The sequence below is a fragment of the Ptychodera flava genome, chromosome 22, assembly GCF_041260155.1.
Source record: "Ptychodera flava strain L36383 chromosome 22, AS_Pfla_20210202, whole genome shotgun sequence".
In the NCBI taxonomy this organism is placed as follows: Eukaryota; Metazoa; Hemichordata; class Enteropneusta; family Ptychoderidae; genus Ptychodera; species Ptychodera flava.
The window spans coordinates 17,832,235-17,856,619 of record NC_091949.1 but is presented as its reverse complement, the minus strand read 5'-3'; the positions used below and the strand labels follow the sequence as shown (position 1 = coordinate 17,856,619).

Below are 24,385 nucleotides of genomic sequence, written 5' to 3'. Positions count from 1 at the left end.
TGTTTAATCACTGCAATTCTTCAAATAGCGTATTAGCTGAGACAGCAGTAACGATATCTGAATATTGAAAATGCAACAGCATGCAGCCAAACGTTGAACTTATATGCATTTTTCGCGCCATTTCGCCGAGCGGACATATCCCACATAATTTACGAAAGATATGTAGTGAATTTCAAGTATAGCAAGAAGTGGCGCTTGTCGGAATGCGAACTGTATTCCTGCCTACCTATCTTTAGACAAAGCAGAGAGAGAGAGAGAGAGAGAGAGAGAGAGAGAGAGAGAGAGAGAGAGAGAGAGAGAGAGAGAGAGAGAGAGAGAGAGAGAGAGAGAGGAGGAGGAGGAGACAGACAAACAGAAGACTTACAGACAGAGACACACATAGAGAGGCTAAAGTAGTAGAGGAAGAGAGACAGACACACAGACACACACAGACACACACAGACAGACTCTGACAGAGACAGAGACATACACGGACACTAGAGTACTTGGAGGGATTTCTAAACATTGCTTTATCGCGGACGGCGATTAACTACTTGTGTCATTCAAACATTTACTTACTAGAAGCAGTTTAACTTGACTTTCGCAGAAGAGTATGGGCCGATTATGAATCGTCCTCGGGCAGTGAACCGAAGGTCTCATCTCTCACTCCGCGATGGAGCAAGCGATTTTTGTTTCAAATCCAAGTGAACTAATTTGATCATCCTGGGTATATGTAGTTCGGTAACGATCAATTTTCCCGTAAGATCCATTAGGCAATCGAAATGTAAAAAAGTCGGAGACTCGATCAATGCTTTTGTGGTACTACCGATTCTGGGAAAGCCTTCGAAGCCAAACCGCACGCCTTCAGAGATTGCTCGACTCATCGATTCCGTTACACGATAGAAACGATGCTGCCCAGTAACATTTATCTCCGAAAGTTGATGTAATAATCTACGACAGAATGGGTTTCCGCACAATGACTGTAAGGACCTAGTCGTGTATATCGTTCGATGTGAAAAGTCGTCACTTTCTATCATATTTTGCACGCCGGCCTTCTCCAATATTCATAGAAAAAAGAACAGAGTCATTTTGCAGAAAACATTACTTTGGGACTCGGCTTGACATGCGCATAAAAATGAGACAATTTCGAGAAAAAATATTGTATTGAAGTGAACACGAGCGTAGCATTTCCGATCAACTGCGTTATAAATTATTTCATGGGTTCTTTGATCGTGTAAAAGTACTGATGTGTGAAAAGATTAAAAACTAGTAGACTTTCTATTTCAAAGTCATTTCCTGTGATTAATGTAAGTTAAATTCAAGGTTAAAGGTTACGCTGATTCAACGAGACCAGAAAGGTCTCGGTGATTGGATTATCAGCCGAAACTTCTCTTAAATCTTAACAAAGATAAACTTTTTCACTTCCTTTGTAATGAATGCTATTTACTCTCAAAACACGAGCTTTAAAGTGGACAGTTTTTCACACTTTTTAGAATTTCCTGGTCCATTAAAAGTGGACTCTCTGACGTGAAAAGTAAGTCCCTATGGCGACGAATTCCGCCGCAATCCTTGCCTCAAGAGCGTCAAAACCCGACATATTTTTAGAAACTTCAGCGATATTTTTTGGTCCTGTAGGAGTAGCAATCACTTCTCATTATAGGCGACTTAAGTATCCTTCTGAAGTTCTACCAACATCTATTTGAAGAATTGGCGAAAATTTTGATTCTGATACCAGTAAAAATTCCTTGAGTAATATAGGCTGTATCTATAATTCGTCAACTTGTCGATTAACAGTAAATATATATATATATATATATATATATATATATATATATATATATATATATACATATATATGTATACACACACACACACACACACACACACACATATATATATATATATATATATATATATATATATATATATATATATATATATTATATATGCTGTTTCTGCATGGACTGCATGGGTAATCATTCTAACGGCAACTATTATCCATTCGTCGTAGATGCGTCAAACATAAGTACATATGTACCCGGATGAAGGTAGGCATATAACTATCGGAAAAATTAACAAACACTTGAAGGAAATAATCCATTTTCACTTCGAAATTGATCAAAACACCACAAGCGGTATAAAACTGAATTTTCAAGCATCAATTATAAGTCTTTTTCCCGAAACATATGAAATGAATTTCCCGAAAACTATTCCCGGACACATTATCCTAAATTTTGAACTTAACACATGCATGAACGGCACTTGTCATCGTCAATTTTGAACACAAATTTACCTTTTGTGAACCATAATCGGTCACCGCTAATTTCCGTCAGGCGCGCGATTTGGCGGGAAAATATCAGTTTCGCGGGTTAATACTCTCGTTCTACCGACATCTTCACAGTTTCCGACCGATCTGTCACTTTTTCAAAGCTCGCGCTTTCTGACTTCCTGCGACTTTTCTGATTTTCGTTTTTTGAAACGCCTTATTTGCATTTAATTTTCAACAATGCCGCTTTTGTCGGTGATTCTGGAAAGAAATAAATAGAAAAAATCTCGGAAGAGAAAAGAAAATATATGAAAATTTGCACAACCAATCAAACGTCACAATGTGAAATGGAAACAAGCAATTTTGTGCAGTATATTGGTGATCGCGTACACGCTGCAATATTAACGGCACTTGAAAGGGTTCTTTGTGACGAAAATTACAGGTAGCCGGTATATTTCTAAAGGATCAATCTGTTTTTTTGTAAAATCTTCCGTGAACGGTAAATATCACATTATTCATATTAAGTAACTTATAACCATAATGGATCTAGCCACTTAGGACATCTCTGGCGAATTGACGGGAAAAGCGAGACGCAAAAAGCTTTAGTGAATGTATGCATTTAGTGAAAGGAAGGCCGGTTGTGTTAGCAACCACGTTGCATTAAGGCAGCGTGCTTTGCCATATATATGGATATAGAAATATTGTGTGAAAGACGTCATTTCCATCACGAAGAGTGGTTCTGGTGTCAAATTATAATGAATGGTGACTCTGATAGTTTCGAGTCGATAACTTTTCTATCAGTATAACCTGCACTTCGTAGGTAGCTCTCTGATTTCTCTCTATTCGACGTTTGTCAGTCTCTGTCTCTCTCTGTGCGTTTCTCTTTGTCGCTCCCCTCATTTTCCTCTCCCCTATATCTATGAGTTTAAATTCCATCCATCCTAAAGTCTTCCTTTGTCTAATTGCGAGGGTCCTGTCAAACACTGCATTTACATCTGCCTCTTTCCATCTCGGTGTCTGTCTAACCGCTCGTCTGCGTTTTTGTCGTCTCTCAATTGTCTCTGTTTCTAAGTCTCTGTTTTTATCTGTCTGTCTGTCTGTCTGCCTGCCTGTCTGTCTGTGTCTGTATGTCTGTCTGTTTGTCTGTCTGTCTGTCTGTCTTTCTGTCTGTGTCTTTGTCTGTCTCTCTTTTGCTCTACTTGTACGACTTAAAATTCAAATTCTAAAAATACAGACGTAAGTCTGCCCATAGAAACTTTCAAGTTTGAGCAAAAGTTAAAGTCTTACACTTTCGAGGCGAGTACTTAAACCGAGACATTATCCATTCTAAATGTCGTGAATGCAATGCAATACATACACATTTCTTGTTGTATGATCCAATAAGAGAGAAGCGTGGTTCAGTGTTAGCTATCCATATCCCTGTCTGTCTGTCTGTCTGTCTGCCAGTCTGTCTTCGTCTCTCTGTCTCTGGCTCTGTGTGTGTCAGTCTGTCTGTCCATGTATCTGTCTCTCATTGTCTCTGTGTCTGTCTATTTCTGTCTCTGTCTGTCTGTTTCTGTCTGTCTGTCTCTCTGTCTGTCTGTCTGTCTGTCTGTCTGTCTCTCTCTCTCTCTCTCTCTCTCTCTCTCTCTCTCTCTCTCTCTCTCTCTCTCTCTCTCTCTCTCTCTCTCTCTCTCTCTCTCTCTCTCTCTCTCTCTCTCTCTCTCTCTCTCTCTCTCTCTCTGCCACTCTCGACCAATGCCTTCTCATTTTTACACTTCTTTCATGTTAACCGTCATGCTCTGCGCGAGCCACCTCCGTAAAATCCTAAGCAAGTACAGTGATCAGCTGTTCGCTTAATGAACCGGCCAACCGTTCTTATCTTCACGTTCGATCAAGACGCAGAACCTGCATCTCCCCTAGCTGATTGGATTACCGAAACAATTATTGTATGCTAAATCCTGACAATCTGAGCATTGGGAGACTTCCCCCCCCCCTCTTTTATTTGTATTTTGTTTATAATGCAGACTTTACAGAATTATGCGAGCCTAAATCTCATCAAGTCTGCCATTTACTTGTATTTTAAATCGTACGAGTGAAATTAAACATTGATTCTTCTTATCACGGTATTGTGGTGTCTGAATCAAAGACTCACAAATGCTTTACAGCAGTGAAGTACACCATAATTGATGTGGATTCAACATCGGCTGTTTACCGACAGTCGCCGGTTGGATACCTTACCTGTGAGTTTAATTAAACAGGGCTAGGGGTAAATAAAGTTATTTCCCGGTACCATTGAAAAGTGAACCGCCTGGCTTCCCATCAGATTCGTTGGTGCCATTTTTTCTACCTTCTGTGCCGACAGACTGAGTATTGACAAAGCCCGGATCAAAAGATGACTTCTTTCTTAGAAATCACTCAAAACGGATTCGGAAAAAATCTGTTACTGCGAGGGACGACGGTATAGTGTATTCCTGTCACTCCTTGGATTGATTTCCGGTCGACAGAATCTACAGAAATGACTAAATCAAAACCCACAAAAGGGTTTTCATGTTCTTCTCTGGAAATCAATGAATAGCATATATAGACCTATTCTAAATCTGCATGACTCGATTTAAAAAAAAATAACCGATGGACTCGCTTTCGCTGTTCTCTTTTCATCGCGCAAAAGGAAAGCGCTGGTGATTGTAATTGACGGTTGTGTTCTCAAATTTGCACCATTAGTGCGCTTGATTGTTTCTTGGTAGCGGGATAGCGACGGAGATACTCCGAAGGCGTCAGGAAGTGGACGGCAGAAAGCGTCGACTATACCTACACCTGGAACAACTTTCCCTATACATAGTGACAAGCTTAACCGGGAACAATCACGCACGTATCATGCCTCTCAGTCAATTAAAGTCCTAACCATGACAAAAATTTCCGCGCCACTTTTCTGTCACTATTCGCGCCCTTCCTTCAATTTTCCTGGAGATGAAGGCAATATGATAAGCGACATACAGGGGTATGAAAGCGACAGTGAAATATACCTCCAGACGATTAGGCCACTCGTCGTGACAAAAACATCACTGTCACACGCAGTCGAAGTAATGGAGTTTGTCGTCTGAGAGCAAGACAATCCATCCATACGCCTCAAGGATGTGATCTTATCGACATGAAGTCATCGGAAACTGTTGTTCGGAATGCTTTCCGGGTGATAAAGTGTATAAGGAACGTCCGTGCGTTCGTACCACGAGTTTGCCACGGTTTAGTTCGTTCGAATAAGGATAATAGAGAGAGAACGCGTCTCCCCGGTAACCATGCTCAAAGTCTCCAAGTTTGGCACAAGGTCAAGAAAACTGACAGTCAATCATACTCGTGTGACGCGCATTCACAACAGCGTTGCATGTGTTTAATCGATCATCGATCTGGAGAGCATTAAACAAGTGCACACGTCAACGCTACAGCAATAATGTGACGTTTATTTCGACCTACAGCTAGATTGAACAAGAGAAGGCTCCATATATCCATGCTTTTGGTCTAGTTGTCTGAGGTCGAGTTCTGTCGGTCGATAAACTGCGAATGAATTCTGTAACCATTCTTTTTTTTTTACATATCCCTTCTAATATGGGTTGAATCAATACCCGCTTCACATCGAGTCATCTTTTTCTTTGAACCAAATTTTAAAAATGACGACAGCGCGATATGCTGTCGAACTGATGCCAATGTTCCCTCAGCGTTATGACTTTGCTCTTCCAATCAAACGCGTCCTATGCAAATAGTTTCGAGAGAACTTAAGAGCGAGCGACGCGTTGATGGTTGTCACGGATACTACTGAAAACCAAAGGCGTGAATTCTGAGTATGGTAACTTCACTCGCGTAGGATAGAAACACGCGCCGCTTATTATTAGCGAGTTCTCAAAACTTATAATACAAGCGCGAAATATGTCAAAGTTGCCCGCAAAACTGCTTTCATTATTATAGATAGTTGAGATGAAACACGGAATGTGTAAGCAGTGAAGTCCCGAAGGGTAGGAAATGCTATCGGTGAAGATGTAAGGCTGACACGTAGAACTGAATACTTACATTCTGCAGTGCTGCGAGACATTTTTTCGGTTGTCGTTCTTCTGGTTTATCAAGAAATTTCCAAAGCTATCATAATGTATCTTGTCAACCCTGTAACTGTTCCCACTTTCTGGTATAGCTCTGCCTTCGCTGTTTTATGTATGCTCGTACAGCCTGCGACGTGCACCGAAGAGCGTCCTGCCCACGCGGAGGCACAACGACCTATCTCTCGCCGCTCCCAAGTTGGCGCGATTTTGCATCCCTTAAAGCGAGCTTCGGCTTCCTCATTATAGGGATGATTTATCGCAAAATCAATACGCCATCCGTCGTAACATAAACTTACACATTCAAATTCACTCACCTTCCATAGTTGCTCCCAGAACTATCCCTCCCTCCGATGTACAAGCAACTCCCCGAGCGTCGTCCCGGCACCGCCTGAGCAGCTGGCTTGCTCGCACTCACGGTACCCTTATCTTGTCACACACAGTCCAACGAAGACTCGGGAATTCGGATCGGTTAAACTAAATAAAAACGATTATATGGGCTGATTTTTATCACTCCGCGGGTATATGTTGAACTTCAAAGTCGCGGGCAATCAAGGTAAGGTCTGTGGGGAGATATCATAATTTGGTCATTTTTCAAAGAAAAGAAGCGAAGGGCGCTGGTCAACAAAACGTCATCATGTTGCCAAAATAAGGGGCACAATACTGGATACTGTCGTCTAAAATGAATTATTTGTGAGTTTTATGTCATTAAACGCTCACTTTTCAATGAGAAAACGCCATCACCACATTCATGATTTTTTTTACATACGACGCATGCGCTGTGGATAAGACATCACTCCAGCAACCTTTAAGTGATGTGAAATGATGGGAGGAGGGAGAAACGCTGTGTGTACAGAGAGCAACTAAAATGGACAAGGAGATGGAAAAGATCACAGCTGATTGGCTATATGTGGCTCGATGAATTAAGTTATTACCCGTTGACTTACGATTTGAATGTCGCTACGGAGGCAAAGTGTGGTTGAAGTGTGCTCGCACCTTTCAACGCAAGTCTAGTCCAACGCTAAAAAATTCATACCACATGTACTGAGCAAATTGTGATGTAACCGAGTCCCGATGACCGTTTGAAATGTGTCATCTTTAATCATCAATGGGCTGTAAAGCAAAAAAAAATGCCTTGTTCTTTCAATCGGCTTTTTATTCAATTGACTTACACGTACAGTGTTCATTCTGTCTATAGAAATTAAGCGGACGATGTATTTTACCTGTGTACATCGCGATGAATTTAAAACGAATTCAAAATAGAGAACAAAGCTGAAACTAACTACGTATCTTTAATCGTAATTCTGGGATCATTGAAATTGACAAATGTCAACCCAGCAATTCTCTAAATTTTGAAATCTATGATCGATTGAATTATGACATCGAAAAACACAAAAATACGATCTGTATGAAAAGTTGAGATTAGTTGGTACTCCTTGTTAATTTCTAACTCCAAGTTCACTTACACTGTCCGGCCATGGTCAGACAGTCGCATGAACGGATAATCCAGTGACCAAATCAATTATTCATAAATATCCCTTCATCACTTTATTCCAGCCTAAAATTTGTAAACTTCCTATCGCATGTGGTACTAACTTTAAAGCTTGCTGTTCTGAAAGCCTTCGTCGAATTCTGGAAAGGGCAGAAATATTTTGGATGTCAATGTACCATTTTGGTAATTTTTATATGGACGGTGTTGTCAGAAATAAATCCCATAATAACATGATTACAATCACTGGTCTGGGCAAGCTGAGTCAGCGTCAGGTTTCACCGGAAATACGTGCGGATGAATACACCTCCTCACGTTTCACACTGATGATGCATCGTCTTCAACAAATAACTTTAGTTTGTACAATTTTCCACACAGGAAAATTAGAGACGTGCTTCCACGTCAGCGATGACAGAAACAATGGTCAAAACCACCGCTCACAATGTGCAGTTTTTCACTTTTGACGTTTTTGATCTGGTCAAGGTTTACTGGACTTTATTATTCTGATCACCGGGGTAGATAGTTGACAGAATGAGATATAGAGGATATTGAATACGAATATATAAATACATACATACATACATACATACATACATACATACATACATACATGCATGCATGCATGCATGCATGCATGCATGCATGCATGCATGCATGCATACATACATACATACATACATACATACATACATACATACATACATACATACATACATACATACATACATACATACATACATACATACATACATACATACATACAAGTAAATTATAAGTCAGCATAGTTTTGAACATGATGTCATGGTAAACTCAATTGGACTACTTCTGTGAGTGAAATATAGTCCCTAATGAGCCAGTTTGAGGGCGTACTGCATCCCTGAAAGTGAGTTTCCTCTTCTTAAGTGAATCTGAAGTGGGCGAGGAGTAAAATTTATTTGTGTGTAAGATAAATAGAGCTGTAGGTTTTAATTTCCATGGATAAATATTCAAGTCAAAAACATTTGTTATTGAAATATCTGTACTTTTATCAAATATCGGGTTTCGTGAAATTTGAGATGGGATGACTATCCTACAGGGTATTGGGGAACAAAATTTTTCACACGTCTTCATAAAATCAAGGAGTCTTCGAAAACTGTCACTGGATATGTCCAAGTCAAGTCTACCTATTGCCTATTCAATTTTAAAACTTTAAAACCCACAGTGTTCTGTTCTAAACCTGGTCAATGAATTAACTGCAGAGGTAAGTAGCCTATCATCGACGAAATATACAAATTTTATATCAACTATTGCTAGAGCGCTAAAGCGAGTAAACTGTATCAATTTAATACATCTTCACTGAAGTCGTCTTGCCATAGTCTAGTGCCCTCTATCGACCAAAATAGTTTAATTCCATAATTTCAAAATGGCGTCCGCGGGTCTTCCTGTCGACATGGAGCTGAAAAAGGTAAGTTTTAAGCAGTTCAGCTAGTACCGCTACATTTTATCGAGTGTTCGTTAAGACGATCAGCACACATAGTGAAGATACCCCTGTTGCAGTCGCTTGAACGGACACCATTGGTCCTAGGGTGTGCACGGTACAGAGCTGCAAGTCAAATGCCATGTCTGCACTATGCAAAATGCCCGTCACTGTCAGTGCAGTGTCACAGTAGAACTGGGCATGTCATATCGGAAGTCCATATACATTTATACATTTGCACGATTACCCTGTTTGAAAGAAGGTGTACTGCAGATTTATATATTCATTGAATTCTCGAAATGTAAGGGACATTATGAGGATGAATCTTCATAAACGGCAGACGTGTGATAGTGTTGACGTCTAGCGTCCCCACGAGTTCGGGCATGTGATGTATTACACCTTTCAGTTTAACCCCATGTCCCCGTGTGTAGGTTCAACGTGACGCGTGATCGTCGACGGCAACGCCAGAATGCCGAAGAAAAGGGCTACACACAGTTCTCTAGTTTCCTCCCTATTTAGAGCTGCTTGTTGAATAAAGAAACGCACATTATCACACAAAAGGCAGGGCATACTGTTGTTGTCCGTGTGTATGACACATGGTCCCCAGATACCACAAGAAAGCGTGACATGGTAGTATTTGGTGCCGTGTTAAATTTGAAACCATTGAGGCAGAAGTGGAAACCGTTTGTTGTTAAGCTTCATAGTCAGAGGGATGTTGCATCTTCATCTAATACCATGAATCAAAAGTCAAGCAGATAATGTGATTGCAAATTTAAGTATTTGCCAAAAGGGAGCATGGATGTACATCCATGCATGGAGGTACCTCCATGTATGTATAAAGCTCTGCATGGCTGGGATCAGCTGTGTGTTGTCACTGGGTGCAGCCGGTAACTACACAAAGCCCTGCCATGCAGAGCTAGTACGTACAACGTGTCTTAAGTACTGTATGTGTATCAGATGTACAATTTAACAGAAGTGTGAAAATGCAGCTGCCACATTTGACTTCTCTAATTGCGCTGTTCACGGTTACAGGTTTGTTACTAAATATAGCTGTACGCGCGCGACATCGGGCACGCAGTTTGAAATGCGGACACATTTTATCAATGTTTCATGCGTGGCTGTTTTTGCAGCTTGTACTCTGAGTCGTGAATATGTTTTTTAGTATTCATTGTTACACTAGCAGTCGCCCACTGAGATGTATTTTCGTCGTTCTTGCATGCGTAATTTTCAAAAGCGTAATCTAAAAATGCGGACAAATATTTATTTTTGCATATTAATGAGAGAACAGTGACGTAAACTGTGAACGGCCCTATTCAGCCATGTCTCTTGTCCTTCCCTGCTTGTCTCAGGCCTTCCAGGATCATCAGGCAATGATGATAGATGTGACACAGAAAATCAAAGTCGCTGAGGTGCAGAAAGAGTCTCTGAAACGACAAGAGCAACATGCCAAACTGACCACTGCAGAGCTGGAGTCATTGCCGGATGATGTCAGGCTGTATGAAGGTGTCGGCAGAATGTAAGTCCAGAACAGTATCTTGTCAATTTAGAAATTTTGCACTTGTATTCACGTGTAGAAAGTGTTCATGCTGTTCTATTAGGCCAGGAGGGGATGGGGAGAAAGGGGAGGACATCAGATAAGACCTCAGACTCACAAACTTCCCCTATTGGCCATGTAATATGACCCTCATCTGCCCTCAAAAACAATGAAGACTTAGCTTGCTGTAAACTGGTTTTGCCATATGTTGGCCTCACTCAGCCACACTGTTAAGGGCACATCGATGTAAGACAGAATAGAAGCTACATAGTGAAAGTAGGGCTCTGATAGAGTCTATTGTAAATACTGATAGTATTAGAGTTACCCCCACCCTCCCTTCCCTCAATAGACACTCATAGGTATGGGAGGACCATAAAGAAGTTGCCTTTGTAATCAGTGATATTGCATATCTGTGAAAACAAAATTATACATACATGTATCTTAGAAGATAAAATACATGTAATTATGTGTACGGAGGAGGAGAATGATCACTGATCCCAGGTAAAATTTAACTCTCTTCCATATACAAACTATATAACATACACATATTTTAGGTTCTGACATAGTCTGTGTTTTTCCCATACAGTGCCATTGTATATACACTAGTTAATGCATACTACATGTCAAGGAGGCTATATCTATGTAAACAAGAATAGCAACAATAACAACTCAGAAAAAAAAATATGAATCACTGAATCACAATTATCCTGTACTTGAAATGCAAGGTCAACTTTGTACAGCTGCCAACAGTTCAAGCCTTACACAAAAGCCTGAAGACAAATGACCAGATTTTAAAATGCTGTATTTCAGGATAAGATCGCTGATGAACAGTTGTTTAGCACCTGGCATTAACGCTGAGTGCCTTGTATATTTTCCAGATTAATTAATTTACTTTTAAGCGTACACATGCTCATATTGTGTCATCAATTCAACTGCATTGCTTTTAATACATTCAACTGGGATATGTCCTTACTTCGGAAAACACTGCGGAGAGCAGCTGCTAATGTTGAGTTTGGGTTCATGAGTTTATGTAATTCTCTAAAAGGTTTTGTTTGCACATTTGTGAGTACACAGGTATAATATGAAACATGTTGTGGCATCACAAATTTCTCGATTGCTTATATTGAACGAGCTCAGAGAACGTATTTTGAATACTCCTTCAGAAAGCAACACATCTTTTAAAAGAGAGAAATTCTTAAAGTTGTGTAATATTATGTTATATTCTCCCTGTCATAGCTACATTGTAAGTGGTTTTGTTCACAGACTTCTTTACAAGGTTGGTAGGTACCACGCTAGGTGCAAACTTGAATCCTATAAATTACTGAATCACCAGTGTGAAAATAATCTATCTTCACAAGAGAGAGGTTTCAAAAGACTGATTTCACTGAAATAAGCTGATTAAAAGTGGCTTTTACCTGTGCTTCATTCTGGACTTTACTGCTGTATACTACCATAAAACTTTTTGTCTCTGTTTTGTTGTGACAAGAGAATCAGGTGTTATATTTTCTCCTCTCTGCCCTGCTGGTCAAAAACAATATTATATTACCAGGTATATGTTTGGGAGAGTTTTCAAAGGTGGTGAGGGGGTAGGGGGCTCAAGACTGCATCTTTAAGGAGACCCTCATCAAAGGAAATAAGTGTGACATGTTTGCACCATTGCCTTCTAATGAACCTATCACAATGTAGATCCTGTGTGTCCAGTAGGGTAAAATTCAATAGCTTCCACGACAAAGCCTATAACAGGTTTTCAATCTACGTTATTGGAGCAACTTTCCCTCTTCAAGTAATAGAAGAAGGATATAATGGGAATTTCAACTTTCAAAAATACATTTATGTAGTATTAACCCTTTGAGTGCTGTAAATTTTCCCACCAAATTTTCAGTGTAAAATTTTACCAACTTATATGAATTTCTCGGTAATTTGGACATCACTTTTCATTGGCTAAAATTTTTTATCAAAATTTTGGAAAAAATTGGAAAAAATTTGTGCGGGTTACATTTTATACAGGAGACAAAAGTCGACTTTGGCACTCAAGGATTTTAAAAAGATTGTATATCTAGGTGCACAGACACACTCATCCAAATTGCAGTCAAGTTTGTAAAAGAAGCGTAGATATGAATCTCTCTGTTACAAACTAACAAGTGACAGTTTTTTTAAGAACATTTTTATGTCATTGCAGGTTTCTTCTCCAAGAAAAATCAACAATTTTGGAATCACTCCGTTCCAAAATTGACAAGTCGGAGGAAAAAATTAAAAATTTGGAGGTAAGGAAAATACTGAACTTTGTGCAGAACGTCATGGCGGCCCCAACATGGTGCTTTTCTAGTGGGTAGCACCCTCCATCGTTTAAACCTGTACACCCCTAATTTGCTGTGGACAGGTCCACACTGACCACTGATAAAAACAGGTTGGACCAAACCATGGTAGTGAAAGGGTTAAAAGCTAAGAAACTGTGGCACTGGAGTACAGCATTTACTGTGAAATTTGTAGCAGTTTTGAAAACAAATTCATATTTGCAAAAGTAATACCGCTAGTTTCAAGGACAAATTCTTGAATTCTGTCAAGTGTTTAAGTAATTCTTGTATATTTTAGCACAGTCACATGTATATTTTATCACAATCAAACAAACCCAGAAAGCTTTTAGTTGTTTGTTCTTTACATTGGTTTTTACAATGCATAAAATGTGAATGCTGTCTGTTTATATCTGAGAAGGCATGTCAAATAGACAGCTGTATCTTTTGAAATGTTTAGAGCATTCTGTTTTTATGTATACTGCCCTCGCTCTATCACTCTAAATCCACCACTCTTCGTCAAGTTAAAACAACCATACACTCAACTTGGAGATCACAATGGCATTGGTCTTCCACTTCAGAATTGAGCATTTGGACAAACTACATGTAATCCTACAGACGATCCAGTGGCTTTTCATGTTTGTTCTGTATACTGCCGTCGCTCTGTCAGTGATCCATCCTCCATCAAACTAACACACCTCATGTTCCAGCAGAGCATTGCCGCTGTTGATGGAAGAACGTTAGTCTTGATTTTGAAAAAATAAATTTCAGACCAGTAGTACAAACACGATTGGAACTAATTTGGGATAATTGGATTTTCATAATCTTTAAATTTCTCAAAAGTTTTAGGTGCCAGATAGTGTAATGTTGCACTGATACAAATTACTTATGAAAACAAGAGTGTACTGTAAAAAGAAAAGCAGATGAGATCACATTTGTGGATTAGATCAACATTACTTCACCATCCAATTATCCCAAAATAGTTTCAATTGTGTTTACAGTAGGTATGCGCCAAGTAGCTAAAAAGGTATGCAACTAATACAAATTGTTGTACCCTTTCACCACCATGGTTTTGCCCAAGCCTATTCTCTAAGGTGATTTTGGACCTGTTTACAGGGCATTGGGGTGGACAGGTTGACAAAGCAGGCCAAAAGTGTAACTTTCGTTGCTTCGCATATACCTGGTCGCACCAGGTATAAAGGCTGTCTGTCTTGTATATTGAACATAACCTATCGGGGTTATTTTGTTGAAAGAAAAATATTTGAAATAGTCAAGATTGCAGGAGTTTTCTTAGTAAACTGTCGGCAGAGTTCTGGGTGTGAACATGTACAGTACAGTTCATGGCTTCCTCTGTCGCCTATTTAACCATGTAGACTACATCCACTACTTTGCAGCTAGAGGCTGCCCTAAGGCATGGGTTCTTATCGGATTTCTCTCTCTCAGCAAATTTATAAAGTGAAATGAAGTTTCAACGGCAAACGAAAAACAGTAACACCTTGGTAATCTTCTCTATCACCAAAATCAAACTTGATCCCAGGGATTGAAAAAACATAGCTGTAAGGTAAAGGAATCAGATTTCAACTGTGTCACAGTGGCTGTAGGCTTGAAATGTCCTTCCGATTCTGGAATTTGATGCTCTTAGATTGTGGCACCACACATTGAGTGGGTAATCTATAAACTTTCTAGTGCCCCTTGTTCCTACTTACAAAATAGATCAATGTGGAACAATATTTTCCCGCTCCAGATTTTCTATACTCCTGGCGAGTCACTTTCAAATCATTCCGGGGAAAGTCCTGTGATATTCCTGCAAAATCCCAAAACATTAATCCTCAGCCAATGCTGACGTATAGTGTAATGTGTTATGTCTACAGGGGATGTTGTTTGACAGATTTCTGTGCGTTTCTCGTACACTGCCAGAAAAAGTTTTTTTCGCTCCTTGAAAACTGCAAAAAAAATCCATGAAAGTCATTAAAATTTTTCCGTGGATTGTGCTGCACAGCAGCTGTTGTATTGATGTGCGTAGATCAACTGAAAACTTTGTTTTAAGGAAAACTTAAGAGGGAAATTTGCAAGTACAAAACCGCCGTCATTGTGGAGGTTTCAATGGCGCTGGAAGCACAAATCCATTTACAACTATAAACAAACATTTGAACACCATTAAGATGTGATTATCTTGACAGTTAGGATCATTGAGTTGACAAGAGTTTGTAGATGGAATTGTTGATATTTTAATTGAATAAATTAAAGGAATAACTCACAGCAAACTCAGTCACTTTGACCATGTCTTCATAGGCTAATTACTTCTATGTATAATTCCTGTGAAAGACTTATACAGAACAAGAGCGTACATGTATGTAAGGAAAGAAATAAAATAAAAGAAGAGGTCTGAACAACAGATTCAAATTCTGGTTACTATTGACACATAGAAAACTCCAATTGACTGCTAGGCTAGTCTAGATCCCAACAAGTGTGATAAGAAACTAGCATTCTGTGCAATGTATTATCTCCATACTTCATACATTATGGTAGAATGTGGCCTGGGGACAGATATTCAGATTCTCAAATTTTTACAATTCTTTTCCGTTCCACCACTTGTGGCAGCTAATCTTTAAGCTATTGAAGTAAGAAAAATTTTTACCATCTTAGTTTTTCAAAAATGGAAAATTGTATTTTTCCCCATAGAGATAACACAGGGGTGGCAACCATTTTGAATTTCAAATATTGGTAAATGTTTGGTAATTTGTTCCTCTTGTACCAAACTATGCAGGATGACCGTGATGTTTATTCTTGATTTTGTAACAGTATGGTTGAAAGTTTCATTGAGGAAAGTTGGAGCAAAAGTATAAGTCTTTCACTTTCAAGGCGTATACTACCTTAAACCCTGACTCCCATCACCCATTGCCCTGCATAGAGGACCAACTTTACAATCACACAAAAAAGTAGTTTTATACCAATTATGATGTTTACAGGGCTTGACCCCCTTCTACTGCTGCAATGAAACAGTCACCCACACACAGCTTCAAGTAAGGGAAGAGGTGTTGAAAAGAGAAATACCAGCATATTTTTATATACTACTTTTCAATTTTCTGTTGCAGGCTAACAAGGCATACCTAGAGAGAAGTATAAAAGAAAGTGAAGATAACATTAGAGAAATGTTACAACAAAAACATGTCGGGAAATAAATGCTGTGCTTTTTTTTAATGCTGTATGTACTGTAAAAAAAGGTCTGCTTTACAAGTTTTGAAAGTTACTTATCAATTTTTGTGGTCTTTTTATTTAAGTTATAGCTACTACATACCTTTTTTTTCCAAAGTAGAAATTTATAATTTTGTATGTCATTGTAATGCTTAACTTAAAAGCCCAGTAATGCTAATTTTTATGATAATTTTATTACCGGATTTTTCTGAGAGTACGCCCAGGGCCGTTAAACAGAAAATGGCAACATTGTCTGCTTCACACCTGTAGCTAAATAACGGCCCAGGGCCGTAATTCGGTAAAAATTTACCGCCTATTTAACTAAAAAATACGGGATTTATTCTCTGGTCGTTCTATGTCACAACAACCCGCGTCTATGTCATCAATTTTGGTGCGTCGGACCTTTTTTTTTGTCGATCTTCGGTGTGCTCGTAAGTATGTAAACAAACAACATGGCGGCCGATGTTTCTCCCACGATCAAAAGTCATGTAATGAAATCGATATTTTCACAGACTACGACATTACTCATCCGAACAATGTAAACACAAGAGTGTACCGCCGGTATATTCCGAAGGAATTACGTAATAATTTGCGGAAACAACGAACTCGAAGCTGGTCGCGTATACCGTGGGTTCCGTACGCATTGCAAACAGGGTCAGGCGCGACGTTTACAGTGTTCGCGCCGTCGAGATTCAGTCGATATTTGTTCCCGAAAAATAGCGTATCTTCGTCTGTGATAAATTTCTAGGACTATACTACATTTGAAATAGAGTATAACTTTGTGAAAGGTAGCCTACGTGTAGACCGAGAGCTGTCATTTGCTCCACACATGAACGAACGTGAGCGCTGACGCACACGACGGACGACTGGAAATGATTGATAACTTGTGCACGGCGTACTGATATTTATTCCTAAAGTAGTTCAAAAGTTTAAACGCGGAATCGTCATGGAAAACTTATTTTATTTTGCAAAAAATAACGAATTCTTGGCTTGTGCATGTGATAAGTATATATTCCCTAATATTTTTCTTCGTCCAGCTCGGAAAATACTCGTGACGTAATGACCGTGTCACCACTCGTCTTCGACTCGTGGTGACACGGTCATTACGTCACTCGTAATTTTCCTTCGCTGAACGAAGAAAAATATTAGGGAATAATATCTAATTATCACATGCCTCCATGGTTTGTCGAACGCATTCAAATACGGCTAGTTTTCAATCGGATTCGAACCCACAACATACGGCATCAGTCGCCTAGCTGAGAGGCCATAGACAGAACCGCTCGGCGAAAAAGCGAAGAAAATCATCGGTCAGATTTTGACGTGTGCACGTGTTCTGAGGTTGACCTAGTTTGTAAGTGTGACAAGTTGATCAAGTAGTCGAACGTGTGAAAATAGATACAGTGTTTCACATTCGTTGCACGCAAAGAGGTCAATAATCGTAAACAATTGTGGACCATACCATTTCTACCAGGGATTACTACTACTGTTACGTTTGTGAATGCAACAAATTTACGCGAAGAAAATCATCAGATTTTTGTATCAAAGCGAAAAAAACATGAAAAGTAATGATGTACATTAAATAAAAAAATAATGAAACAGAGTTATTTTTTATGATAGTCATTTTATTTATTTCATGATCCCCATCGTGCAGAATGGAAAATTCCTGGCTCCTGCTTCATCTGTCAATCATTGTCGGCATTGTGTGGCAAACTCTAACGTTGACTTTGCGTTCTTCTGGATCATTCCACCTGCATTTTAGTAGCATAAATAGGGGGATACGGACATATATCGCCGAAGTAATTATCTTAGAAGTGTAACTTATTTTATTTTGTACGCTATATAAAACTTTTTGACCTTTGCGTAGGTAATTTTTTTCAAGGGGAGTCAAGTTGAAATGCCGTAGACAAAGGTTGAGATGAAATTTAAAATTCTTAATAACGGCCCACCCCCCAAATAACCGCCCATGGGCGGTTTTTCGAGTGGGCGTACTCTCAGAAAAATCCGGTATTTTTATTTTGTTTGTCAATTGCATGTTCTTATTTTACTCCTAAAAGAATGTTAAAAACCCTGTATTTAGCTTGTCAATATAGTGCCTATATATTTACATGTACAGGCTGGGTTGACTAGCTGAATACTGAGTATCTCACCATGAAATTGTGGTTGACATTAAAAATAAAAATAGTGAAAAAATTATCAAATGTTAGCATTACTGGCCCTTTAAGTCTTTGTTAGGTTTTGTGTCCATTTTCTGTGGGCAATCTGCAAACACAACAAGATTTTTTAAGTTTGGTTCCAGTATGGTACACTGTTATGCACAGGCTTTGAAATTGCTAAGAAGATTTTACACAGAACAATGATGTCATTTCACCATTCTATGGTGACTTTCTTTGAGAGAATTATTTTCTACTTGATCTGTTATAGGGACAACAGTTACAACTTGTGATAATATATGGTAATATATTCATTATTTTGTTATGGAAAATGTTTATTTCTTCTTTCAAAAAGCATCTTGGAGTACAGAGTATCAGTCTAGCAAACACAAATTGTGTACACTTAGCAACATTGCTGTTGGCAAGTGAATTTTCATTTGCACTAAAATTCAGTCAACAAAAATAACATTGGACATTTCACATATGCAGACTGTATTGACAAGTTGAAAACACATTTTGACATGATATTGGGATCAGAGAGAGAAACAAGTGTTTTACAAACTGAACAAAGATATTTGAAAATACATTAAACATTACAACCTCTGTTGGATGACATCAGATGTATGTTGTAAAATTCTTCTTCATATGATTTGAGAACCAGTTTTCTGTAAATCCTGTGTTGACTCTAAAAATTATATTTTCAAAATCTCAAAGTTTTGTTCTTGGTCAATAAAAGCATTTTAATTCAACGGATTTCAGAATGATTTTGCCAACTATGTAGAAATATAGTCAATTTAGGCTGTGATTTCAATTGTGTGGAATATTATGTTTAGGGTGTACCCAAACAACCTCTCCACCACAAACCCTAAAATAGCACAGACAAAAACTCCACAGTCCAAAAAAGCATTTTCTCATGCAAAACAGAAATAAATCTGTTAAAGATAATATTCAATGATCGTGTTTTGGTGGCAAAGAATGGCAGGATGCAACATTGCTGTCTTTTAGACTCAATCATGTTTGTGCTTTTTTTTTGCCCAAGCAATCGCAGAATATGTACATCCTTTGTCTTTGATCCAACCACACAATGTAGATTTTCCAAAAACAACCCAGGCCCAACACTGTAAGGAAAACCTGAAATTATTGAACACCAATGTTGATAAATTGCTATCAGTTTCCCTTACAGCCTAATTGTTTTCCAAGTGAATTAAAAAGCAAGAAATCAGTAGGTTGCAATCATTTGCCCGCTGTGTGTTATCGTGTCTTTCTGCATGCTAGAACCTAAAAGATAAGAGTTGCCAGCAGGAATAGTAAACTTCCATGGTTTGAAACAATCAAAAAAACTCATCGCTGGTGGCAAGGGAAGTTGAGGAGACTTTCAACTTTGAAATTTGTTTATTTCTGACTTCCAAACAGTCCTTTTTATATCATCCTGTATAGATCAGATATACTCTGAACTCCCACCCTTAACTTTCATCAGCTTGTGCCATATTGGACCATTTTTTTGAACAGAAGTCAAGCACTTTTTAACATTAGTCATATCAAAGGAGAATATGCAAGAAATTCATGTCTTCTTGCAATCGTTGTTGGATTTTGATACAAATTGTCTCCAAGTCAGCACAAGATTGCCTAGGCGCATAGCCCGTGACAGGTCATGGTACTTGGTGCCTGCCAGTCATAAAGGGACCAAGGCCACCATCTTTTAATATTACTCATTTGTTTTTATTTCAAGCAAGAAGATAACGCAGTTGTCCTCTAGATTGAAATTAGATTTGTCCTTTTTGAAACATCAATTTGTGATGTTACCTTCGCCCAGTACGCGTCATTTATTTCTGCTTATGGTAACAGAAATCATAACATCACAGAAAATGATCCTTTTTATTAACCGTACATTCTAGAACTTTTTGTTTTCATGCAGTCTTGTACTCTTGTAAAATTAAACTTTTTGTGGCAAGGAACATTCAAACTTTTGCTCTAACATACAAGCTACGGTTGCAATTCAACTCAGAATTTGGTGGAACCTTTTGGAAAGATATTCATTCTCTCCAATTTCTTTGATCTACCACTTGTTAGGGCTCATTGTGCAAGTCACACAAAATTTTTATCGGCTTTTTTGGTGAAAATCGATTTTTTTTTTTCATGAAGTTAACACAGGGATAGTAGAAATTTTAGATTTCAACTGTTGGTTAAAGGTATACAGTCACCTGTAATTTAAATATGCCCATATATGGTCAAAGGGGCGTTCCTTGGTATTCAAAATGCCCATGTGAGGGCGCTGTTTTTAAAAAGTGGCCACCCGCTTAAAATCTGTGATTGGTTAGATTTTCTCTTTCCATGGTAACTGTGGCAAAAGTGGAACAGGTGACAGTATACCTTTAATACTGGGCTAGGTACCGGTAATTTTTTTCTCTAGTAGCAAATATTGCAAAATGACCCCTTATTTTTATTCATGATGTCAAAAGGGCAGTGATTAAAGTTTTCTTGAAGAAAGTTTGGCGATGAATTTTTTGGCATAAAATAGCTCTAACAGAGTGTTTTGGAAATCAGTAGATTCATGAAAACAGAAGTACCAGGTCGTACATGTAAGGTCATGAAGGGGTCATGAAATGCACAATTATGTCTTTTGTATCTGAAGGCCAACTTGACTTGCAGAAAGCAACACTCTGAATACCATCAATCATGTGCTGCTGACCATTATGCTGCAGAAAATCTATATCAGGTTCCACCCACACAAAACAAGGATTATTCGAACAACGTCAAAGATGTATCCCTGTCGAGTCAAATTTTCAACGTAATGGTTTGTGTAATCACAAAATGCCAGTCCCTGCTGTGCCAGGAAATATATAGTAACTGTGTAAATTGCACACACACAAATTGAATAAACAATGACTCAAGGCAATTCTGTCTGCGTTTCTGCTATCTTTTGTATTTCTGAAAGTCACAGAGAGGGGCCTGTGGCTTGTTGCTATTATTACAAGGACAGTTGGACAGTTTTTCAGGCTATTGCATACCAATACTGGGTGTCATGCTTTGCATTGTGGCAATGCATTTTGGGTATTCTATTTAGGGAGTGGGAGATAGCGACTTTCAACTGCACAAAATTGGTTCACTTTTGGATAAGAAAACGTAAAGCCCAAATATACGTGACTTTTCATTACATTTTCAGGATTTTATGTAAAAAATTATGTTACGATAGTGTGTCAACTAGGTATAACACTTTTGAAAGTTTTTAGGGTTCAATTAGAAAGTGCAAATAATATTGTTTGGTGTACCCCAGAATATGGCTGCCAATATACAGCTTCACACAAAACTTTGATGTGGACATTCTGTGCCCACCTGGTGAAATAACTAAACCCCTATGTGATAACCTGACTCTTCTGTATTCAATGACTAACACATGCATCCATTATGCAATAAAACACAGTGACTCTGATTGGGGCACCTTTAAAATGCTGGAAATTTAATTTGTCCTATTTTTCACGTGACAACTTGGTTGTCAGGGGACGGGCATGTCAACATTGGCACAGCATATACTGCTAAATATTTGTAATTTTGAGCCAGTGGGAGTAAAATTGAATGTCAGTTGGTGAAAGAAAAAATGAAAACCGATGCAGATATAATGGGGCTTCTAATCATACAAAATAACAACGTAACCATCTGCCTTGGGCGCCAAAATTGCTTGAGATAAAATCAATTGGCAAAATGGCAGATGTAAAAATATAAAACATAAGCTAATATAAACAGCCTGAATACTACCTGAGGTTTTCATTGGCTACTAATATTGGAGCACGGTCCTTCTGGGACCGTGATCGGATCCCTAGTTGGAAGACCCCTCCGTATTGGCACACACTTATTCTCGATGTTTAGGTAGAACGTGCCTCGGGGACAGATATTCAGACTCGCAAATTTTGACAATTGTATTCTGATCTTCTGCTTGTTGGGGCTCATTTTAAACCTCTCCGAGTGAGAAGAATTTTTACCGTCTTAGTTTTTCGAAACCAAAATTGCATTGTTCCCCATAGGGTTAACCATAGACCCTCGAGGGTCTATGGGTTAACACAGGGGTGGCCTCAGTGAGGGCCATTTTGAATTTCAAAGTTCGGTAAATGTAAGGTTAGGGTCTATTTGTTTCTCTAGTACAAAACTTTCCATGGCGACACCCTATTTTTATTCTTGATTTGGTAGAGAATGATTGAAAGTACAGCTGTATCATTTAGGAAAGTTTGAGCAAAGGTTTAAGTCTTTCACTTTGGAGTTCATATTACATTTAGAAATCTGCCGCAGAGAATAGGTGGCATGCTATTGTTTTCGAGGTAAGGTCATTCTGGGGTCACGTCCATTACCGTGTGACCTTAGGATGACCCTGACTCAGCAATAGCCCCGCCAAGCTGTGTTCACAGCTATCGCAGTCGATGATTTCGATCACAGTATCTTGCCAGTTTGCTGTTTCTGAAAACGTTGAAAGTAGAAGTGATTGCTAACATGTCTCGGGCGTCTGAGATGGCATACGCCAGTTCAATATTTTAGGCATAAAGCAAATCGACTGAGATGCTCCCAGAGACTACTGAAGAAACTCAAACACAGACCGACAAAACTAGTGAGCTTTGATTTGCAGTGTGACCGAATTAGGCCAAAGTAAGTAAATTCTTTGTTTTGCGTCCGCGCGCGCCTAGGTTTTCGGAGATTTTTCGGAAAAAAAACACAAACTTTCCTTTCAAAATTTTGCCGTTGGTGGCGCTATTTTGTCGCAAAAACAAGTCGTGGCTTTTAACTTTGCGACGAAACACTCCTTTACGGCAGTCAGATTTCAATAATGGACCATGCGGTGACGTAAAACAGTACTCTCTACACATTTACACCTGTCGATACTCTCAGCCTCACGCCGGGGCCTCACGTTCTCGCTGTCTGTTGTGGCTTTGCCTGTTGTGGCTTTGTCGTCACGATAAAAAATGGATGAAAGCAGGGAAATAATCGAAGTTAAAAAACAGGAAACCTTCGCACGGCAACTTGAAGGCATGGTCATTGCGAGCAATCGGGACTTGAACAGAGAGAGATTCAGTCGGCCGATTGGACTTGGGTACCACGACTCAGAGTATGGCAGACGGAAAATCGGAAAGTGTTGAGGCCTATCCTAGTTAATTGGTCTTTTAGGTTTGCCAAAAATTTGGTTAATTCGTCCATTTTAACAAAAAATAAACCGGTGATCAGTCTTGTAAACGAAAGGCCTTTACGTACTTTTTTGTTCAGTTTGGGTATGGGAAAGTATATTTATATAATATATATTAGAATCCCTCTGTGAAAGTTCAAACTTGTAGTTGGCGGTCGTAGCTGCTCTTGAAGGAGGTCACACTTTCTGCATTAATGACATCGGCTGGTAATTTATACCAGGTGTCCACAACTCTTGCTGAAAAAAAGTACTTTCTTGTTAACTCGAACGGTTAGTTTATGAAGTTTGGGACAGTGTTCTCAAGTTCTCGAGTCGGCTGCTAACTCAAGTGAAAGGTTACAGGTCATGGCCTTTGATAACAAATTCTAGCGTTGAATCATGTCGCCGCGAAACCAAGCTGTTTAAGTCTATTTTGACAATTGTAGTGTTGGAGTTTAGGTATTATTTGCCGTGCTAAGATTTTTATGTCCTTTTGTAGCCATGGTGACCAAGCTTGTACTGCATGTTCGAGCTGTGGTCTCACAAGCTGCTTGTAAAGACGAAGAATGACATTTTTTTTATTTTATCGACAATGATCGTTTGATAAGATCAACATTCTGTTTGCTTTTTTGCAAACTTATCACATTTGCTTGAAGGTTTTAAGGTAGAATGAAGTAGATCATTTTCTTCAGTTGTACGTCCCAGTGAAATATTGTTCATTGAGTATTTATTGAAGGGGTTGTTGTAGCCAATATGCGTCCGCCAGTGTTCACTCATTTTTTGTAGCTTGTCCAAATCAGCTTGTAGAATTTCAGGAT

The 24,385-nt window shown here is 38.9% G+C and overlaps 2 protein-coding genes across 3 annotated transcripts in view; one reads left to right on the top strand and one right to left on the bottom strand.

Annotated features, from left to right (window-relative positions):
• The window catches only part of LOC139122851 (vesicular inhibitory amino acid transporter-like), an 86,380-nt gene extending 79,620 nt beyond the window's left edge, over window positions 1-6,760 (bottom strand). Inside the window, exon 1 of one of the 2 annotated variants that reach the window (XM_070688662.1) lies at window positions 6,627-6,760. In XM_070688662.1, coding sequence (XP_070544763.1) covers window positions 6,627-6,633 — 7 coding nt within the window. In that variant the 5' untranslated portion in view covers window positions 6,634-6,760. Of the gene's footprint in view, window positions 1-6,286; window positions 6,499-6,626 lie in introns of those variants that run through there. The other variant, XM_070688661.1, reaches the window with a different exon arrangement.
• A 2,429-nt stretch (window positions 6,761-9,189) lies between these two features.
• Window positions 9,190-19,177, top strand: LOC139122850 (prefoldin subunit 1-like). The gene is made up of 4 exons (XM_070688660.1): window positions 9,190-9,242; window positions 10,604-10,770; window positions 12,968-13,052; window positions 16,175-19,177. The coding sequence occupies exons 1-4, from the start codon at window positions 9,201-9,203 to the stop codon at window positions 16,259-16,261; spliced, it is 381 nt and encodes a 126-aa protein (XP_070544761.1). The 5' UTR covers window positions 9,190-9,200; the 3' UTR covers window positions 16,262-19,177.
• The last annotated feature ends 5,208 nt before the right edge of the window (window positions 19,178-24,385 follow it).

What these genes read in the sequence shown, in the direction of transcription:
- LOC139122850 (XM_070688660.1), top strand. Translation starts at nt 9,201, where the DNA reads ATGGCGTCCGCGGGTCTTCCTGTCGACATGGAGCTGAAAAAG. An exon ending in TCGACATGGAGCTGAAAAAG is followed by an intron (nt 9,243 to 10,603) that starts GTAAGTTTTAAG and finishes TGCTTGTCTCAG; the next exon opens with GCCTTCCAGGATCATCAGGC. An exon ending in AAAAAATTAAAAATTTGGAG is followed by an intron (nt 13,053 to 16,174) that starts GTAAGGAAAATA and finishes TTTCTGTTGCAG; the next exon opens with GCTAACAAGGCATACCTAGA.